Source organism: Leucoraja erinacea, chromosome 35, assembly GCF_028641065.1.
Source record: "Leucoraja erinacea ecotype New England chromosome 35, Leri_hhj_1, whole genome shotgun sequence".
Lineage (NCBI taxonomy): Eukaryota > Metazoa > Chordata > Chondrichthyes > Rajiformes > Rajidae > Leucoraja > Leucoraja erinaceus.
Genome location: NC_073411.1, coordinates 15,407,712 through 15,428,552, shown reverse-complemented (window position 1 = coordinate 15,428,552; position 20,841 = coordinate 15,407,712). Strand labels below are relative to the sequence as shown.

Sequence of the window (20,841 nt, the reverse complement as noted above, 5' to 3'; positions counted from 1 at the left end):
CCAGCCAAAAAACGCTACGCTGTGTATTTTTGCTCTCTGGTTCTTGAGTATTAATTTCTTTCTCACAGTCCAACCAATCACAACCAATGTAGACACAAAAAATTGCTGGAGTAACTCAGCGGGTCAGGCAGCATCTGTGGAGAACATGGATAGGTGACGTTTCACAGAGTGCTGGAGTAACTCAGCGGGTCAGGCAGCATCTGTGGAGAACATGGATAGGTGACGTTTCACAGAGTGCTGGAGTAACTCAGCGGGTCAGGCAGCATCTGTGGAGAACATGGATAGGTGATGTCTGAGGAAGGGTCCTGAACCAATATGTCACCAATCCATGTTCTCCAAAGATGCTGCCTGACCCGTTGAGTTCCAGTACTTTGTGTCTATTAATCACAATCAACATCAGGAGACCAGATGTAACATTTGTAAGTTTGCTACTCACTCAAAACTAAGCAGAAATAAAGGTAGCAAGGAGGCCGTTGAGAAACTTCAAAGGAATTAAACGCAAGCCGTGACTGGGCAGAAGTGGCAGATGGCGTACAGTGTTGAAAAATATTAACTGGTCAGCTATGGTAGAGCAAAATAGTGAGGAGGTGCCTGGTGAACTCACTGTGGTGGATGTTAATTTGTGTTTATTGTGTGTTTTGTCATTTTTACTATATGTAGGACTGCAAGGCAACACAATTTCTTTCAGACCACAAGGTCTGAATGACAATAAAAGCTACTTGTTACTTGTTACTATAATTACACTTGCATAACATTTATTTATTTATTTATAAAATAAAATTACTTATTTGCAGCTATTAATATTTATTTCAAAATTGTAACAACATTTTACAGGTTCCAAAGTATTACAAAGTGTTCGAATAATAGGGAAACAGAACACATTAAATGTTAGACATTGTCAGTATATTGCATTTATTTAAAATCTTCTGGATTTTATTCTTGCAAATTTTTCAATTACACTATCAAAATTTACATGAAAATTTCTCTCAATAGACAAAATTGCAAGGTTACTTAATCTTTCCTGGCTCATTGTTGATCGCTGATATGTCTTTATTAACTTTAATTTGGAGAAACCCCTTTCACAATTAGCATTGGACACAGTAAATGTTAAAAAAAATTCTCAGTTCCACAACAATGTTAGTTAAACTTTCTTGCAGCTTCCACTTAATTATCCAGCAAAGCAAATCTAAAGCTGTCCATGTAGAAATGCTCTCTTCTGGATGAACTTCTTTAAATAAAGCAATATGGCGTCTAATACGATGTACTTCAGCAGTCATAGCTGTAGCATTCAAGTCAGAATATTTCACACATAAATGCTGAATGTGTCGAACAATTAAGTCATCTTTTTCTGCATCTAACAATATTTGAATTTGCAGAAAAGCAAATAGCTCATGAAGTGTATTCATCTGTACTGTACGTTTTGTAATTTCAGCTGTTAGCTTATCTACTGCCTCAAGTTGTTCCCGACGTGTTTCCTGAATTAAACAAGCCAGAATCACTACTTTTTCCACCTGACATCTTCTTTCGTCTTCCAATTCTTCTTTCTGTATAAATATCATCTGTATTGCATATCTGCATAGCTCTCTCAGCTGCCTCTGTGACTAGAGAATCACGCTTTTCCTCACAAAATAGAGTCAATGCTTTTAGCTTTTGAACACATTGATCAAGTCAAAGTCCTCTTTGTTGTAGGTATATCTGAGCGTCATTCACTTCAGTAAGCACTGGGCTCCAAAAATAAAGGAATGCAAAGAAAGGATAGGTCATAATGCAAACTAACAAACTGCCTGCATCTCCTTTGGTTTCTGAGGTTTCTTCTAATCCATCCCTCAAGACTTCCAAAGCTTCTATTATTTTTTCAGTGTACTCAGCAAGAACGTGTACAGCTTCATGCTTTGATCTCCATCTTGTGTCACAGGATCGCTTCACATTAACTGGCACATGTTCTTTAAGAACATCCCACCTGTGTGTAGAGCTTGAGACAAATGTGTACACTTTTTGCACAGTGCCAAAAAAAGTCACAGATTTTGTTCCAACACTAGCTGCATGTACACCAGCAAGATTAAGTGAGTGATTGTTACATGACACAAACACTGCTTTGGGGTTTACATCTAGAATACGTTTCTGAACACCATGTATGTGGCCAGCCATAGTTGCAGCATTATCATATCCTTGTCCATAGCAGTATTCAAGTTTTAGACCATCTGCTTGCAACTTGTCACAAATTTGTTCTGTAATTTCATTAGCCGATTTCCCATGTAACTGAATGAAGTCGATAAAGGACTCCTCAACTGTGACTTCTGTATCTTCAATATGCACATACCGAATTACTTGAGACATTTGGTCGGTATAATCTGGTGTACTATTTTGGTCGGTATGCAAAATATCTGGTGTTCTATCAAACATGATAGAGTAATACTTGGCCTTTAAAATTCTTTGAAAGATATCTGTTTGGATGTGATCACCAAGTAGTTGAATGAACTCATTTTGGCTCTGTGGAGAAAGATAAGACACGACATAGCCATCTGTTTGTTGAACTTTGTGAAGATGTTGATTAGCAACTGGGTCATATTTGGCAAGTAACTTGAAAAAACATCTTCACTTCAAGGAAATTTCCACAGTTATCACTTGCACTTAGATCTTCTGAGTGACCACGCAAGGGTAAGGATTGTCTGGCTAAATACAGCACACTATCTAGAATTCTTGATAATACAGCTTTCCATTTCTCAAATGACTTCTGTTGTTCTATCTGAACAGCAGCATCGATTGTTTCACATTTCTGTAATCGCATTTCAAGTTCTTTCCACTTTTCAAATGCTTCGACATGATGGCAACTTTTTTCATGATCTAACTCTGGGGTTTAGCTTTTTCCATGTTTTAAATCCATCTGTCTGTGCAAAATAACTTCTTCCTTTATTTTTTTGAAAAAGCATGCAAGGAAAGCAATATACAGCACATTTCACCAGAGAATACAGCAACCATGTCCTTAAAACTCTCACCATTATCTAAATTAATATAAAACCAATCCTTAGAGAATGATCTGCCATTATTATCTCTTGGAAAAAATGCATCTTTATTCTGTAGTTCAGACGTCCCTCTCTTAACAAGTTCATTTTTCAAAGTTTTATCTACATTTTCTGGCCAATAACCAATATCAGTGAAAACTTTCATATCAATATGCTCTGAAAGAGCACTTGACTGCCCAGATGTTGAAGCATGTTCAGGCAAAGCCGTCTCTGCTTCTAAAGCAGAAAGTGAACAGTTTACAGGCAGTGGATTACCTGGACATACAGATTCTGGTGTACTACTTCATTACTGGTGCTATCAGCAGTGTTCACAATAAATCTGTCAAGACTTCCAGTTAGTTTAGCAAGCTGTTCTTGTTCTGTTTTTCGTCTTTTCCTGCCCTGGGCACCAGATTCCTTTCTTTTAGACATTATGGCTGAGATATATTCTGACTACGGGTGCTGTCTGTATGGAGTTTGTACGTTCTCCCCATGACCACGTGGGTTTTCTCCGAGATCTTCGGTTGCCTCCCACACTCCAAAGATGTACTGGTTTGTAGGCAGTAGGCTAATTGGCTTGGTATAAGTGTAAATTGTCCCAAGTTTGTGTGCGGAGATCGCTGGTTGGTTAAAATTGTTGGATAAAAAAAATTATAAAATGCAAAAATGTTTACATTTTATTACAATAATTCAGGGGAATGCTGCCAAAGAGGTGCAGCGTGCCTTTAGAACAAATCTTTTTGCCATTTTATAAAAAAGAATTATCCAACAATTTTTTTGTGCCCCTAAAAATTTAGCGCCGGGGCAACCACCCCTCTGCCCCCCCCATGCTACGCCACTGCGGAATCCAGCAGGCAGTTAGGAAGGGCAAATATACAGAGAATCTTCAAGGCCTCTACAAGATCCTGCAGATCCTACACCGATGTAGACCTCTGGATTCTTAACTATATGTAGAGTAACTGCTGCATAGGTTCACCGACTGGGATCCTGAAATGCCAGGTCTGATTCATGACTTCACCAAGGCTGGATCTCTCTATATCCTTCACTTTAGGCAATTGATAGGTGGCTTCGTTGAAACAGATTTGGATAAGGAATTAAGAAAGCAGTTGTAAAGCAAGCGGCTGGATTGAAATGAGGAGAAACATCTTCATTCAGGAGCTGGTGAAGTCTGAAATTTGCTAACCCCAGATGCCTGTACAGTTATTGCCTTGATTCAATGCATTTCGTTTAGAGATACAGCGCGGAAACAGGCCCTTCGGGCCATCGTGTCAATGCTGATGATCGATCCCCGTACCCTAGTTTTATGTTATTCTTTTGTAATATAAAAATAATCAAGGAAAATAATGTCTGAGGTAGAGTTGGTGAAGATTTGTTAAAATACGCAGCAGGCTCTAAAGGCCAAATGATCAGCACATGCTTTTGTTTCTTACCTTCTAATGTTCAGCAGAATATTATCGGGTGTCATCTTTCAATGTACAATAGCTCACCGAGGACATCTGGTGCTACACTTTTAGACATTCTTATCCCGAATGGAAGAATGACACTTGATAATTCAAGAAAAAAATAATTAACTCAGGACATCAGAACAAATTGTTTTACAGTGATCATTATGTTATAACATTTACATTTTTTTAATGTAATATATTTAAATTGAAAGTGATTTTGTACAATTGTAAACTTATGTATGGATAAAGCAAACAAGGATAAAGGTAGAAGATATGAACTGATTATATGATAGTGATCAAAGGTCAATGTCTAAAAGATTAACATGCAGTTTACATGATGTTTTTATCTTTTTAGGATCAAGGAAACCAACATGAAAAGTGATCCAGCGTAGATAAAGAGAAGTTTCACATTGCATTAAAACAAAAGAAAAGCTTACATTGTTGCCAAAATAACATAAACCTGAGGGTTGTGTAGGTAGCAGAAAGAGAAAGTAAATTGCAAGTGTAGAAGGCAAAAAGAAGATGAGACAAACTGCATACATTTTTAACGATATATAAAATAAAACGTTTTTGCAAAAGTGAATGAGGGTCCTTTACTGATTGACGCATGAAAAATTATACTAGGAAATAGAAAGGCAAATAAATTAAATAAATAAATAGATATATTTGTCTCTACTGAAATAGTGGAAAACTGCAATTCTGGAGTGAATAAGTTCAAAGAAATCAGCATCAGTAAGATTAGTAGTGGAGAAATTATTGGGACTGAAAAGCAAGATTAATAAGGAATATGAAGCCGACTAGTCTATTATTTCTTGTTCTCATCCACTTTATAATTACTTTTTTCCAGTACCCCACATATTTTCAATGCTGTATTTATGTGCATTTTTTAAGTTCAAATATTTTGGAAAGCCAAAAATTAAATCACCTGACAAGCATAAATCTTGAGACAGACACAAAAAGCTGGAGTAACTCAGCGGGACAGGCAGCATCTCTGTAGAGAAGGAATGCGTGACGTTTTGGGTCGAGAGCAAGTCAAGTCAAGTCAAGTCAAGTCAAGTTTATATCAAGTCAAGAGCATTGCAGCAACTCAAAACGCCCTAAGGTACAGTACTATTCCTAAACTTCTAAACTATTTCTCTGATTCCGATATGTACTTTCAATCACAAATTGAAGCTTAATATTAGGTAAGACATTTTATCAAAATAAAATGTCACTTCGTTCAGCACTGATTCACACAAACAAACATTGCACATTTGGACTACGCAGTTGCAGCATGGGACCCATATGCAAATAAAAACATTTCTTCCACCGAACGTGCCCAAAGACAGGCAGCTCGATTTGTTACTAATGAGAGAGAAGCGAGTGTTACCAAACTTCTGAATTCACTGGGGTGGAACCTTCTCCAAGACAGACGTGAAGCTCACCGTTTGGCCTGTTTTTACAAAATGTTAAATGATCAGCTCGACATAGATTACAAAACCTACACCAAACCCAAACCAATTCCACCTACAAAGACAGATGTGTACAGCAATTCGTTCTTCCCCCGCACAATTAAAGCATGGAATAATCTTCACCCTACCATAGTTACCCAACCAGATACAACTAAATTTAAAGTAGCTCTTTCTTCCCAAAAACCCTTTCCGGCTTAAGTCTTCCCTCCACCACATCCAGTTTAAATTCCATTTGGAATATCTTGGAGGACCAAGAAACAAGAAAAGGTGACAGTGATGATACTCAGCATGTCAGGCAGCTGGTAGCAAAGAGGATGGTGCAAGTGGACAGACATCGGCAAGATCTTAAATGAGTATTTGCCATCTGTGTCCACCACGCAAACGGTCAAAGGCAGTGGCGGACTGGCCAGGGTGTCAGCTTGCCCGATGGCAAGTGGGCCCCCTTTGTCTCCTGGCAACCAATATTTTTAGACCCAGTCCGCCACTGGTCAAAGGTAAATGTAGTTGGAGACTTCAGGAGGAAGAACAGACAATAGACAACTGAAGTGGATTATTTCTAGAGTTCATGTTTATTATTTGATAGGTTGTCATGGTGAAAGACTGAACACTTGGAGAGAGGGAAAGAGTCAACTAAACACCACCCTGGAGCAGCTAGGAACAACGGCAGGTTATCCCAGGATGGCCAGGGTCACCCACTCCTTCTCTCCACAGATGCTGCCCGTCCCGCTGAGTTACTCCAGCTTTTTGTGTCTATCTTCAAGATGTTTTTGTAAAGTTGTCGCAGTAAAAGCAGATGGAAGGACCGACTTGGTTAAGATGATTCAGTTGCAGATGGTGATTAAAGTGAGTGAGTCCTGTCTGTTTCTACCCAATCCTCCCACACCATGAGCAGCTTCAACCCCACAGAGCCTCACTGCACATAAAGCCGATCTTTCAACTTACTAATGCTTCCTTTGTTAACTTTTGCACCTTCTGTTTTAATTTAACACTTTTTCTAGGAATCCAAAGCCTTTCGCCGTCAACCGGAATCGAACTCACTACACATACTCCACCTCCTCACTACGCATGCGTGCGAGAGCCGGCTCCCCGCGCCTTAGTGCGCATGTGTGCAAAGACCGGCTCTCCTTACCAGATTGCCTGATGGGAAATGTAGTTTCCATTATCTATCTCGTGTATGGGAGATGCGCTGCATGGGACTACAACTACCACAATGCCATGCGCTCTCAATCAGCGCACCTGTGGCAATGATGAACTCAAATGAAAAGGATTCCTTGAGGCTGGGCTTTGCCCTGGAATAAAAGTGTATGTGCAGTGAATGGTAGATGTTGGAATGGAGAGAGGGAAAGATATGAAGCATAGTTGTTATCAGGTTGCTTTCAAGAAGTTGCAAGACTGTGAACTACTCCATCAGGAGGAGGCAGTAGAAGGTGTTTGCCCACAGCTGATTCTTGTGCCTGAGGCAGAAAGGATGAATGAGGTGCTCGGTGAAACTTTTGGCCCATTGCCTCTTTTGGCTCCTGTGAGGAAATTCAAAAGACAATCCTCTGGCCATTACACAAGTAAAGATGTGCAGGACTTGTTTGGCAAGAGGCGAGCAGCTAATGCAAGAGAGCGCAGTAGGGTGAGAAGAGCAAAAAAAAAGTATTATTTCCCCCCAATAATTTAGTTTTAGTTTATCTATTCTTGAGCTATAATTTTGAAGTTTGAAAATTATGAGATGCCTGAATGATTTATGGCTTAAATGTGTCCTCAATTGGAAAGATATATAATATAGCTGGTAGACAAAAATGCTGGAGAAACTCAGCGGGAGAGGCAACATCTATGGAATGAAGGAATAGGTGACATTTCGGTTCCACTCGTTGATTATAGAAGAGGCTCTCACCAGGGTCTCCTCTATATCCAGTAGCTCTGCTCTCGCTCACACTCCCCATTCCCACCCCCCCACTCGTAACAAGGACAGAGTCCCCCTTGTCCTCACCTTCCACCCTACCAGCCGTCGCATACAACATATAATCCTATATTTTCGCCACCTCCAACGAGATCCCACCACTGGCCACATCTTCCCATCTCCCCCACTTTCTGCTTTCCGCAGAGACCGTTCCCTCCGTAACTCCCTGGTAAATTTGTCCCTTCCCACCCAAACCACCCCCTCCCCTGTTACTTTCCCTTGCAACCTCTGGAAATGCTACACTTGTCGCTTTACCCCCCACCCCCGACTCCATCCAAAGTCTTTCCAGGTGAGGCAGAGGTTCACCTGCACCTCCTCCAACCTCATCTATTGCATCTGCTGTTCCAGGTGTCAACTGCTCTATATCGGTGAGACCAAGTGCAGGCTTGGTGATCGCTTCGCCCAACACCTCCCCGCTCAGTTTGCATTAACCAACCTGATTTCCTGGTGGCTCAGCACTTCAACTTCCCCTCCTTTTCCAAATCCGACCTCTCTGTCCTGGGTCTCATCCATGGTCAGAGTGAGTCCCACCGCAAATTGGAAAAGCAGCACCTCATATTTTGCTTGGGTAGTTTACACCCCAGCGGTATGAACATTGACCTCCAATTTCAGATAGTCCTTGCTTTCTCCCTCCTTCCCCTCCCCTTCTCAGCTCTCCCACAGCCCACTGTCTCCGCCTCTTCCTTTCTTTTACCCCCCCCCCACCGATATCAGTCTGAAGAAGGGCCTCGACCTGAAACGTCGCCTATTCCTTTGCTCCATAGATGCTGCCTCACCCGCTGAGTTTCTCCAGCAGGGTGTAAGAAGGTCGACAAAAGTGCTGGAGAAACTCAGCGGCTGCAGCAGCATCTATGGAGCAAAGGAAATAGGCAAAGTTTTGGGCCGAAACCCTTCTTCAGACTTTGAATTGGAGTCTCTCCAGCATTTTTGTCTACCTTTGATTTTTTCAGCATCTGTAGTTCTTTCTTAAACATATAATATAGCTGGATTAGTAGCTGTTCACAGGCAAAATATTCTGTTAACTTCTATAACATGTTCTGGCGGTGTTGTGGTGGCTGCGGCTCGCCTGCAGTCCGTTTGTTTTTACTTTTTTGTGTTGTTTTTTTCGTCTTGTTTAGTTAAGTTTTTGGTTTTTAGGTTTGTGTTATGTGTGGGGGGGGTTGAAACAGGGCTTTCTGTCTCTCCCTTCGGGGGAATGCAACTTTCTTGTCGTATCCCCCTTCTCTGCCTCCGTCTGCGCTGAGGCCTAATGGCGGAGCTGGCGACCTCGAGGCTCCGGAGGCAGAGCCTGTCAGGCCTCGCCCTGGGCTCGCTCCCATGAGGGCTGCCCAGCTCGAGGGTAACGGCTGAGACGCTCCCGTGAGGGCGACCCAGCTCGGGGCTGGAACGGTGCTCCGGTGGCTGAGACGGCATTCTTGCAGGCGGCTGCCTGAATCCGGGGTTCGGCCATCGACATCGTCAACATCTGCGTTCGCTGGACTGGAGGGCGGCAGCTTCGACCGCCTCGGGCCGCAGAGTTTGAACCGCCCTGTTTGCGGAGCTCGGGTTACCATCGCCCGGTGGGGTATCACCTCAGCGCAGAGAGAGAAGAGGAGTGAAGAGACTGCAGCCCTAAGATTTTTGCCTCCATCACAATGAGGAGGTTTGGTGGACTCACTGTTGTGAATGTTAATTTGTGTTTACTGTCTGTTCTGTTGTTTATTGTATGTATGGCTGCAGGTAACGACATCTCGTTCAGACCGTAAAGTCTGAATGACAAATAAAGGATCTAATTCTAATTCTATAATTATTAATGCCTCTCTTATGTATTAACAATTTGTATAGAAGTTAGTAAATACTTAGATGTAACAGTTTTTATATTACAGTTGAAGTACATAAGAAACTGCCAGGAACCTACCAATGGGATTATTGGAAAGCAACGATGCAGTCATGCTTATTATACACTCAGTTTATACTTGGTATTTGATTTAATTCCTTTTGCGGGTGGTTCTGGGTGTGCTAACTGTGACAAACAATTAGAATAGGAAAAGCAAGTTGGGTAGGGGGAGGCTCGTGTAATTAAGTCCTGGAACCCACGTGAATTGGATGCGAGTATTTAAATTGGCAAGGTGTTTCTCTGGTAATTTTTTGTGGTTTCAGAATGTGGGCTTTACAAAGACAGTCTGCTAATCCCATTAAAGAGTCTTTTCAAACTACAGGTTCCAAAATTTTAAAGAACATCCATAGTCATTTCATTATTTGACTTTAAAGTCCTTTGATAGAGTGAGATTGGAACTTGCATTTCTAGATCAATGTCCAGAACTCAATCCCGAAAACTCATTTGGATAAATGGAAAAAACTTAAATCTTAAAATTGTTTATTATCTGAGTGGTTATGAATTATTTTGGGGTTAGTGTAGATTTGATCAAAAAGAGACATAATTGTCCAGATTTGAATACTGCAATTACATTTTGATTTTTTTTTTGCATGTAAAGTGGAAGTTTTCAAATGTTCTTCATCCTGGAAGCAAAATGTTTTGAGCAGTTAAAAGTTGCCATATCCACTAAATATTATTTAAACTAGTAGCACATTGAAATTCACTGCAAGGAAGTAACCATAGCTGACTTTGCTATTTGATTATATTTTATCCTTTAAATTATTAGTGAAAACCTCAAATGTAAAGGCTGTAATGTTCTTGGTGTGCAGTTTCTGAGAAAATATGTAATCATTTCAGATCCAGAGCATAAATGGTGGTTTTTCAATGCTCAAGAGTGTTGTGCCCTTGATTGCTAAAGATCGAAAACCAAGCAAAGTTCATGTGCTCAGAGCTGCTTCAGAATACATTCGCCTGCTACATATCATTTTGGAGGAGTCCGGAGGTACTGAAGTAAGGATTATCGGCTTTATTTGTACCTTTCTTCACTTATGGAATTGAGTAGTTGTACAACTTGCCCCATGCTGACAGAAATGCCCCATCTACGCTGGTCCCAGCTGCTTGCATTTGGCCCATATACTTCAAAACCCCTAAACATTTCCTATATGGAGAAAGATGCAGAGACTTTGAGCTTGTATGTTGCAAGGCCTTTGCACAACCAATGATGATTTTGAACTATGGTTATGAGAAGTGAAGTTGAATATGGCGTTTGTGGTCTGCTTCAAAAAAAAAAATGAAATGAAATGATTCAATTTATTGTCATTGTCAGTGTACAGTACAGAGACAACGAAATGCATTTTTAGCATCTCCCTTGAAAGGGAGACACAGGGCGTCGCGGTGTGCCCGCGCCTGCCGCCGTACATTCCATTACAGGCAAAGGTGGGTGAAGTGTCTTGCCCAAGGACACAACGACAGTATGCACTCCAAGCGGGATTTGAACCGGCTACCTTCCGGTCACCAGCCGAACTCTTAGCCCATTGTGCTATCTGTCGCCAGCCAAATAATCCTTATTTCAAACTGTTTATTCACAAAATAAAGATGTATAGTATTTCTTGAAAAGTTCCCAAGAAACAAGAAATGGCCAGCAATGTCCTCCATGGGTAAATAAAAGGAATCTATAAGATGACAACATTATTTATCAGTCTATGTAAGAAGAAACTGCAGATGCTGGATTAAACCAAAGACAGACACAACATGCTGGCGTAACTCAGCGGGACAGGCAGCATCTCTGGAGAGAAGGAATGGGTGACGTTTCAGGTCGAGCCCTTCTTCAGACTGGTTAGGGATAAGGGAACTGAGAGATATAGACAGTGATGTGGAGAGATAAGGAACACCTTACATCATCCAGGAGATCAAACCTACAACAGTCATGTATACTTGCTCTGTGTGTTCTGCTAATAAAGAACTTGTATATGAAGTGTTAAAGAGATCTTCATTATTAAAAGGGTTTTTTCTTCCAAGTTGTCTGTTCTAATCCTTTGTATTTCTCTATTCCGTTTGGAAATAGGTGGAGGGATAAGGGCCAAATGTAAACAAATGGGACAAGCTTAAATAGGGAATCTTAGTAGTCAAGTTTCTATTAAAGTGTCTGTTTCTGCACTGCTTGATTCAAATATAGATTTGTCTTTGACAATATTGTGACATAATATCTGTTACTTTTGGGACAACAGATTGCAGACAATAACAATAATTCACTACTTCCTAACTTGGGGGAGTCACAGTTGTTGGTGAACAATGTACCATCAGGAAGCAACCTTGCTATGCATCTGCCCCACCAACAAGAGGACCAGGTGCAAAGTCACCTCCAGCCCTTGGTTTATGAAGATACACACGATGTTTGGGATAATGGAGTCATGCCCTTTCTTGGAATTGTCCAACTACATGATGACAGCTTGGTGATGTATTTAATACTACATCTATTTTTTTCCTATTTTGCAAACCTATATTTGCCTATAATGTCTATATTTAAAATGATGTGTATTTTGGACACGCATGTACAGTGTACATTTAATTGACCAAGTGGGAAAAGAAAAAAATAATAAACAGGAAGCATGACCATGAATTTATAATATCGGTAACTTCAAATCCATGTGTTTAAAATGTTTTGATATATGTAGCACTGTTGGTTTGTTCCTGGTTTAAACTTATGTGAAATAGTAACTTTTTGAAAGTATTAATTGATGGATTCGTTGATTGAGAAAAGGGACATCATTTCTGAGATTGGAGAAAAACTCAATAATCTTCATAAAGTGGAATCATTACAGCACGGGACCATTCAGCCCTTTGAATCCATGCTAGCTCTTTGCAGAATTAGTACCATTCACTAACTCTTTCCTATTTGCCCAGCATCATTCGTTTTTAATTAACACAGAGGGAGGTCGGACAACTTGTTATGTTCATGCTGGCTCTTCAGCCTTTTCCCCACTGCTTTACAAATGCTATTGCTTAATTCAACAAGAAAACCTCTTCACCCAGAAGAGGTGGAGTTGCTGCCTGAAGCTGTTCAATCCTGAACTCTGGTGCTGTCTGAGTGGTGTTTTCACGTCCTCCCTGTGACTAAGAGAGTTTCCTCCCACATCCAAATTACATATTTGTTTGTGGGTTTATTAGCCTCTGTAAATTGCCCATAGTGTGTAAGGAGTGTTAAAGCACAAGGCATTGGGGGTTCAGTATTGATGTGGATAGAGAACTGGCTGGCAAACAGGAAGCAAAGAGTAGGAGTAAACGGGTCCTTTTCACAATGGCAGGCAGTGACTAGTGGGGTACCCCAAGGCTCAGTGCTGGGACCCCAGCTATTTACAATATAAATTAATGATCTGGATGAGGGAATTGAAGGTAATATCTCCAAGTTTGCAGATGACACTAAGCTGGGGGGCAGTGTTAGCTGTGAGGAGGATGCTAGGAGACTGCAAGGTGACTTGGATAGGCTGGGTGAGTGGGCAAATGTTTGGCAGATGCAGTATAATGTGGATAAATGTGAGGTTATCCATTTTGGTGGCAAAAACGGGAAAGCAGACTATTATCTAAATGGTGGCCGATTGGGAAAGGGGGAGATGCAGCGAGACCTGGGTGTCGTGGTACACCAGTCATTGAAGGTAGGCATGCAGGTGCAGCAGGCAGTAAAGAAAGCGAATGGTATGTTAGCTTTCATTGCAAAAGGATTTGAGTATAGGAGCAGGGAGGTTCTACTGCAGTTGTACAGGGTCTTGGTGAGACCACACCTGGAGTATTGCGTACAGGTTTGGTCTCCAAATCTGAGGAAGGACATTATTGCCATAGAGGGAGTGCAGAGACGGTTCACCAGACTGATTCCTGGGATGTCAGGACTGTCTTATGAAGAAAGACTGGATAGACTTGGTTTATACTCTCTAGAATTTAGAAGATTGAGAGGGGATCTTATAGAAACTTACAAAATTCTTAAGGGGTTGGACAGGCTAGATGCAGGAAGATTGTTCCCGATGTTGGGGAAGTCCAGGACAAGGGGTCACAGCTTAAGGATAAAGGGGAAATCCTTTAAAACCGAGATGAGAAGAACTTTTTTCACACAGAGAGTGGTGAATCTCTGGAACTCTCTGCCACAGAGGGTAGTTGAGGCCAGTTCATTGGCTATATTTAAGAGGGAGTTAGATGTGGCCCTTGTGGCTAAGGGGATCAGGGGGTATGGAGAGAAGGCAGGTACGGGATACTGAGTTGGATGATCAGCCATGATCATATTGAATGGCGGTGCAGGCTCGAAGGGCCGAATGGCCTACTCCTGCACCTAATTTTCTATGTTTCTATGTTTCTATGGATGAGAAAGTGAAATAACATAGACATAGTGTGAACAAGTGATCAATGATCGGTAGGGATATGGTGGGCTGAAGGGCCTGTTTTATGTTGTACCTTGCAATCAAATCCTATATGTGGTTAGAATTCAGACCACATGGATTTGTTTAACTAGCATTGTGGAAAGGTGGGACTAAGTTTCTCTAAACTAAAGTTCTGTGTATTAAGTGTTTAATGTAGTCTGTGTGGGAGGATGAGAACCAGCAAAGACCACTTGGGTTGAATGACTTCTGTTCATTGTAGTACCTGGGGCAATGTTGTACATGTTCTAATTCATTTCATGTTCTAATTTCATTTCAGATATTCCAAGCAAATGAAGGATCTGGTTCTAATGTAGCAATCAGATTAAGTCTGGACTAGCACAAGGTGAGCAGCTCCCCAGCCCCACACATCATTGGAGCATTGAAAAGAACTTTGGTGACATTAGACTTTAGAATGACATTAAGCTTCAGTCTGAAGAAAGGTTTCGACCCGAAACGGCACCTATTCCTTTGCTCCATCGATGCTGCCTCACCTGCTGAGTTTCTCCAGCATTTTTGTCTACCAGCTATATTATGTATCTTTCCATATTATATATATCTTTCCAACTTTTTTATCTATCTTTAAGTTTTAGAATATTGGGTTGAGGTCGAACCTTGGAATAGTCCCTTAATGATGAGCACCTGACTTCTTAGTTTCAAATCCACCAGTTGCTTAAATATCCATCTTCGCATCTGGAAAAGATGATACAAAAAGTGATTGTATCTGATTGTATCCAATACAGCTACGTTTATTTACTCGATTCAAGGCAGGACTACTGAAATAATCATTGGGAAAAATCCATTCAGGTGACAAGTATAATCGTCATATGTACCAAAACCATGAAGGCTGTCTTCAATAAAAGCAACTCGTTACAGGAAGGATGTGGAGGCTTTAAAAAGTGTGACAAGGATGTTTACCAGAATGTTGCCACAAATATGCGGAATTGGCTACAGGGCGGGGTTGGACGGATTTAGATTGTTTTCTCTAGAACACCCCCAGAGATTATGGGGAGACCTGATACAAGTATATAAAATTATGAGAGGGTAGATGGTTTAAGGTGAGAGGGTTTAAAGAAGTTTGAAGAAGACGTGCCTAATGCAAACTGTTGTTACCCAGGGTGGCGAGTGCCTGGAATGTGGTGGAGGCGGTTGTATTTAAGAGGTTTTCGATAGGCATATTGATATGGATTATGCACAGATAGATAAGAGATTATTTTGGCCTCATGTTTTGCATATATGTTGTAGGGGAAGAGCCTGTTCTGCTGCACTGTTGTGTGTTCTATGTTAGACAGTGCTGGCCTGAATATTGTTGGAAAGATTAGACAAAGATTACTCTGGTTATTCATAAATGGAAGATATTTTATTTAGTTCTGCTCAGTGTCCAATGATACCTGAATTATTAATACCAAAAACTGGTAACTTAGTATTTTATGATCTTCACTAGTAGTGGCATCCAATAACAACATTGTATTTATTATAAAAAATGCCTTACAAGAAGATATTGGGGCAAAATGATTTGGATAATTACAATGAGTGCAAAAAATTCAGTATCTCTATATTGGAGGAAACTCTAGCAATTACATAGCAGGGTAGAACTGTTGGAGTGCCATAAAAGTCAGTGTCTGGAATCAGTTATTTGCAAATTCTTTCAATAGAGTCACTTACTGCATTGGAAAAGTGTAAAAGAAAGAACATTCTGCACAAAGTAAACTGAGGAGAAATGTTTGAGGTTGTAAAGACCAGTCTTTACGGGGGTGGGCGGCAGATGGAATATACAGTGGTGACGTGTAAAATAGCCACTTTGAGGGAATGAAAACCCACTGAAAGAGCTTCCTTATAATTGAGTCAAAGAAAATAGACAATGGAATTTGGAAATCAAGCCCTGCAGGAGCCTGACATTCATTACATAGGCTTCGGGACCACACCTAGAGTAATGATGCGATTCCTTGTCTGTGGCAAGGTATACATTTTCTTGGAGTCAGTGAACCGGAGGGGAGTGGTAGATTTCCAGGGAGTTGATCAACTGGAATGATTAGTACAGTTTATGTAGGTTTGAATCAAAGGGATTCTCATTAAAATGTATAAGATTCTGAGAGGGCTCAGCTTTTTCTTTCAATGGAGAACTAAACTTCATAATCTAATGCTGGACAAACTTAGTGGGTCAGGCAGCATCGCTGAAGAACATGGATAGGTGACGTTTTGGATCAGTTTTCTTCCTCAACCACCCACTTTACAATTCCATAACATTCCTCCTTGCAGCCTATTTCAACTGTTTTCTTAAGAAAGGTCCTAGCCTGAACATGTAGGCAGGAACTGCAGATGCTGGTTTCCACCGGAGTTAGACACAAAATGCTGGAGTAACTTAGCGGGGCAGGCAGCATCTCCGGAGGAAAGGAATGGATGACATTTCGGTTCAAGGTCTGAAGAAGGGTCCCGACCAAAAATGTCACCCGTTCCTTCTCTCCAGAGATGCTGCCTGTCCCGCTGAGTTACTCCAGCATTTTGTGTCTATCCTATCTTGAAACATTGCCTTATCTATGGTTTCAAGAGATGCTGCCTGACCCATCTAGTTCAAGATAAAGTCTGATTATAGTTAGTTTAAAGGTCTCCGATGAAGTAGATTGGTCAGGTCCATGCTCTAGCTGGTGATAGGATGGTTCAGTTGCCTGATAACAGCTGGGAAGAAGCTGTTCCTGAATCTGGAGGTGTGTGATTTCACATTTCTGTACCTCTTGCCTGATGGGAGAGGGGAGAAGAGGGAGTGATTGGGGTGAGACTTGTCCTTGAGTATGTTGGTGGCCTTGCCGAGGCAGCGTGAAGTGTAGATGGGGTCAATGGAAGGGAGGTTGGTTTGGGTTATGCCTGCAATTTCTTGAGGTCTTGGATGGAGCTGTTCCCCACTCAGGCTGTGATGCATCCTGATCGGTTTTCTACGGCGCATGCAGAGATCACAAGCAATTGGAGTTAAGTTTCTATCATATTATCTGTTGTTTATGCTTTAGATTTGAGAAATCTCCATGATAGTAGCATTTGTCAGTGAATGATGCCTCCTAGTGGTTTACAACCTACCATCCTTTATCTAACGTTCTAATCTTAATTTTGTTACAGATCCTAAAACAACTGATATGAATGGTGGAAAATATCTGGATTAAATGAATAAATTGCAAGTGACTTAACTGTAAATGTTAGTTGTGCAACATTAAAATAAATAATTCATTCATTTTGTAGTACATGCATGATTTGTTTGACATTTAAATTGTGTTTAATCAAATAATTTTGGTTTGAACTTGTTTTGTCATCTTTGCATAATATCTTTAGATTCAAAGTATGACCTATCAGAAAATAACAAACTAGTGGCTTAAGTTTTGTTCCCGTTACTGAGTTTAGTAGTGGTGGGGGTTGTGGAACAGAGGGGAGGGGGGACCACAAAGGAAGAGCAGACATGGAGTGAAAACAAGGTTGCATTCAGTCACAACTTTGATCAATAATTTGTCACGTGGACACTGAGGAATATTGAAGGATTCTGAGGAGATTTGGGAGGTTTAACAGAAGTTTCAAAATGAGTAAACGACAAATGGATGGTCCATAAATGTATAGTGGAAGTTGCCACTTTTAACCCTCTGTTGACCCCTGATCCTAACCCTGACTGCAGATACTTGCATCTCTCATCAGGAAAAAGCACCTCGTCCTGTGGGAGATAGTGGAGGAAACTTGCACAGAGCTGTAACCTCATCGATACGCACTCAATGGCAACATTTAGGAGATGCGAATAATTAATTTAAGTGGAGGATTTGCAGGGCTCTTTGGAGCTTGTGGGTGGAGAATGGAAGAAATGAGTAGGTTGGCAGCGAATTATGACCCACTGAGGTCTACCTGATATAGACGTGCGTGCCAAGAGCATCAACACTCATTGTTGGGGCTGTCGGAAAAACGTCATTTAGTTGGATTATGTTGGTTATGTTCAGCCATGATCATATATGATCAGCCATGATCATATTGAATGACGGTGCAGGCTCGAAGGGCCGAATGGCCTACTCCTGCACCTAATTTCTATGTTTCTTTCTAATGTGTTGTTTCAATGATCTTCATATTAAATATGGAAGATGTTGTAAATATTCCCATTCGACCAAAGAAAATAAAACGCAACACAAAAGCTTTGTACGTCGCTACAAGTGACTTTAATAAACTAAACTAAACCTTCACCTACCTGTCTGGCAGGCCCCTGCATCTCCAGACAGACTGGACGTCTGCAATCCTCAGTCCCTAGCGAAGAAGAAAACCGACATTTATTCTTTAAGAAAATGTCTTTTAATGAATAATTTAGAAAAAGTGACTTTAAATTATACACTGAAATAATTCCTGTCTTTCACATTTGCTTTTAAAGCAAAGTCTTGCAAATTTTATAAAGTGTAAACCTCTTCTTGCCACCTTTTTCTGCACTATGCCTCTGTACATTAAGCAATGGTATTCTAAACTTTCACTAGTGCCAAAGATCAAGTTCACTACTTCAAATAAAGAGAAATGAAGTTTGCAACTATTTCAGTTACGTTGTGTGGCTGACGCCTTGTTTCATGAAGACCAATTCCTGCCGTCTGGATACAAAACTGCTACACCTTTACATCGATGCTGAGATGATACCTTGTAAATGTAAAGAAGCTACTATTCACAACTTCCATGGAGCAACCAATGCAGCCTGAACTCACCAAACTCCTCCAGCTCTTTGTGCTTTGCTGAAGATTCCAGTATCTATGCACCCTGTGTTGACCAGTTATCTTGCGAGTTGCACTTTAATCTGTGTAGTTTGAATGTTTTGTACTGTCAGGAAATATAGTTGCCGTAGTGAAGAAGGGTCTCGACCGAAACGTCACCCATTCCTTCTCTCCAGAGATGCTGCCTGTCCCGCTGACTTACTCCAGCATTTCATGTCTACTTTCAATTTAAATCAGCACCTGCAGTTCTTTCCGACACATAACATTTTGCCATAGTTTATTCTTGCGGTTTGGGGTTTTGTATATTTTTTGTGGTTTCTACTTTTCACCTTTATATTAGAAACATAGAAATTAGGTGCAGGAGTAGGCCATTCGGCCCTTCGAGCCTGCACCGCCATTCAATATGATCATGGCTGATCATCCAACTCAGTATCCCGTACCTGCCTTCTCTCCATACCCCCTGATCCCCTTAGCCACAAGGGCCACATCTAACTCCCTCTTAAATATAGCCAATGAACTGGCCTCAACTACCCTCTGTGGCAGAGAGTTCCAGAGATTCACCACTCTCTGTGTGAAAAAAGTTCTTCTCATCTCAGTTTTAAAGGATTTCCCCCTTCTCCTTAAGCTGTGACCCCTTGTCCTGGACTTCCCTAACATCGGGAACAATCTTCCTGCATCTAGCCTATCCAACCCCTTAAGAATTTTGTAAGTTTCTATAAGATCCCCTCTCAAACTCCTAAATTCTAGAGAGTATAAACCAAGTCTATCCAGTCTTTCTTCATAAGACAGTCCTGACATCCCAGGAATCAGTCTGGTGAACCATCTCTGCACTCCCTCTATGGCAATAATGTCCTTCCTCAGATTTGGAGACCAAACCTGTACGCAATACTCCAGGTGTGGTCTCACCAAGACCCTGTACAACTGCAGTAGAACCTCCCTGCTCCTATACTCAAATCCTTTTGAAATGAAAGCTAACATACCATTCGCTTTCTTTACTGCCTGCTGCACCTGCATGCCTACCTTCAACGACTGGTGTACCATGACACCCAGGTCTCGCTGCATCTTCCCCTTTCCCAATCGGCCACCAATAATCTTCCTGCATCTAGCCTGTCCAACCCCTTAAGAATTTTGTAAGTTTCGTTACATATTGTAATGAATATAAAATGCTGCTGATATTTGTTTCAAAGTTTTACCCACAAATTACATGCTGGGATTGTACACATTTATAGCGAGATTTACCACTGAAGCAGTTCCTCTTTCAAATGCCCATTGAACATTAGTCCAACGTTTTATTCTCAGTGGCATCACATCCCTCATCCCATCCCACCCCTTACTTATATATTTGGGATCTCCCTGTCCGTCTGCTTCTGGGCCTGGCCAAGATCCTTTGGCCAAGATGACCATTCGCGCGTCCAGACGGCGGGTAGTCGATGGCCGCACCGGGGTTGACCGCCTGACCCTTTATCCGGGCTTATGTCCGTGTCCCTGGAGAGGGAACACACGGTGTCCACGGGGACTTTAGAGACTTTCCGTGAACGCTGGTCGGCGCGGGAGGTCGAGTGTTTTGTTGATAAAGTTGGCGTTAGATTAATTTAAAGAGGGAGGGGGGGGTGAAGAAAGGGGGGGGGAGGGGGGGGGGGGGGGGGGGGGATGGGGGGGGGGAGGGGGGGGGGAGGGAGGGAGAGGGGGAGGGGGGGGGGGGAGGGGGGGGGGGGGGGGGGGGGAGATGAGGGAAGGCGGTGAAGGCGTCGCCCTGGAAGCCGATGCCCTGATCCACCCTCAGTGATTCCCCGCGCCCGCCAGCAGAGGGAGCGCCGGTCCCGGGGCCGCGGCAACGCCGGGCGTCTGATGTAAACACTCGGGTCCCGGAGCCTTTGTGTTGTCGGCGGCGCTGAAGCTGCAGCGAACCCCCGGCCCCGCCCGGCACAACCCGGCCCCGCCCGGCACAACCCGGCCCCGCCCGGCCCGGCACAACCCGGCACAACCCGGCCCGCCCGCCCGGCACAACCCGCCCGGCCCCGCCCGGCA

General features: G+C 42.0%; 1 protein-coding gene and 1 long non-coding RNA gene across 5 annotated transcripts; one reads left to right on the top strand and one right to left on the bottom strand.

The window, feature by feature from the left end:
- Window positions 1-543: 543 nt before the first annotated feature.
- On the bottom strand, window positions 544-20,417 carry LOC129713435 (uncharacterized). 2 transcript variants are annotated; one of them, XR_008726241.1, is made up of 5 exons: window positions 20,148-20,417; window positions 18,312-18,367; window positions 14,719-14,797; window positions 4,433-4,545; window positions 544-2,490 (listed from the first exon to the last, which is right to left on the bottom strand). It is a non-coding gene; the product is annotated as an uncharacterized LOC129713435 (long non-coding RNA). The 2 variants fall into 2 exon arrangements; XR_008726240.1 differs by lacking the exons at window positions 544-2,490; window positions 4,433-4,545 and having other exon boundaries at window positions 12,166-14,797.
- Window positions 5,746-17,340, top strand: figla (folliculogenesis specific bHLH transcription factor). Of its 3 annotated transcripts, none has more exons than XM_055662486.1 (5): window positions 5,746-6,741; window positions 10,560-10,712; window positions 11,930-12,154; window positions 14,385-14,450; window positions 17,213-17,340. In XM_055662486.1, the coding sequence occupies exons 1-4, from the start codon at window positions 6,577-6,579 to the stop codon at window positions 14,442-14,444; spliced, it is 603 nt and encodes a 200-aa protein (XP_055518461.1). In that variant the 5' UTR covers window positions 5,746-6,576; the 3' UTR covers window positions 14,445-14,450; window positions 17,213-17,340. The 3 variants fall into 3 exon arrangements, with proteins under 3 accessions (XP_055518461.1, XP_055518460.1, XP_055518459.1); XM_055662485.1 differs by lacking the exon at window positions 5,746-6,741 and adding an exon at window positions 6,792-7,519 and having other exon boundaries at window positions 11,930-12,159; XM_055662484.1 differs by lacking the exon at window positions 5,746-6,741 and adding an exon at window positions 6,799-7,519.
- Window positions 20,418-20,841: the final 424 nt, after the last annotated feature.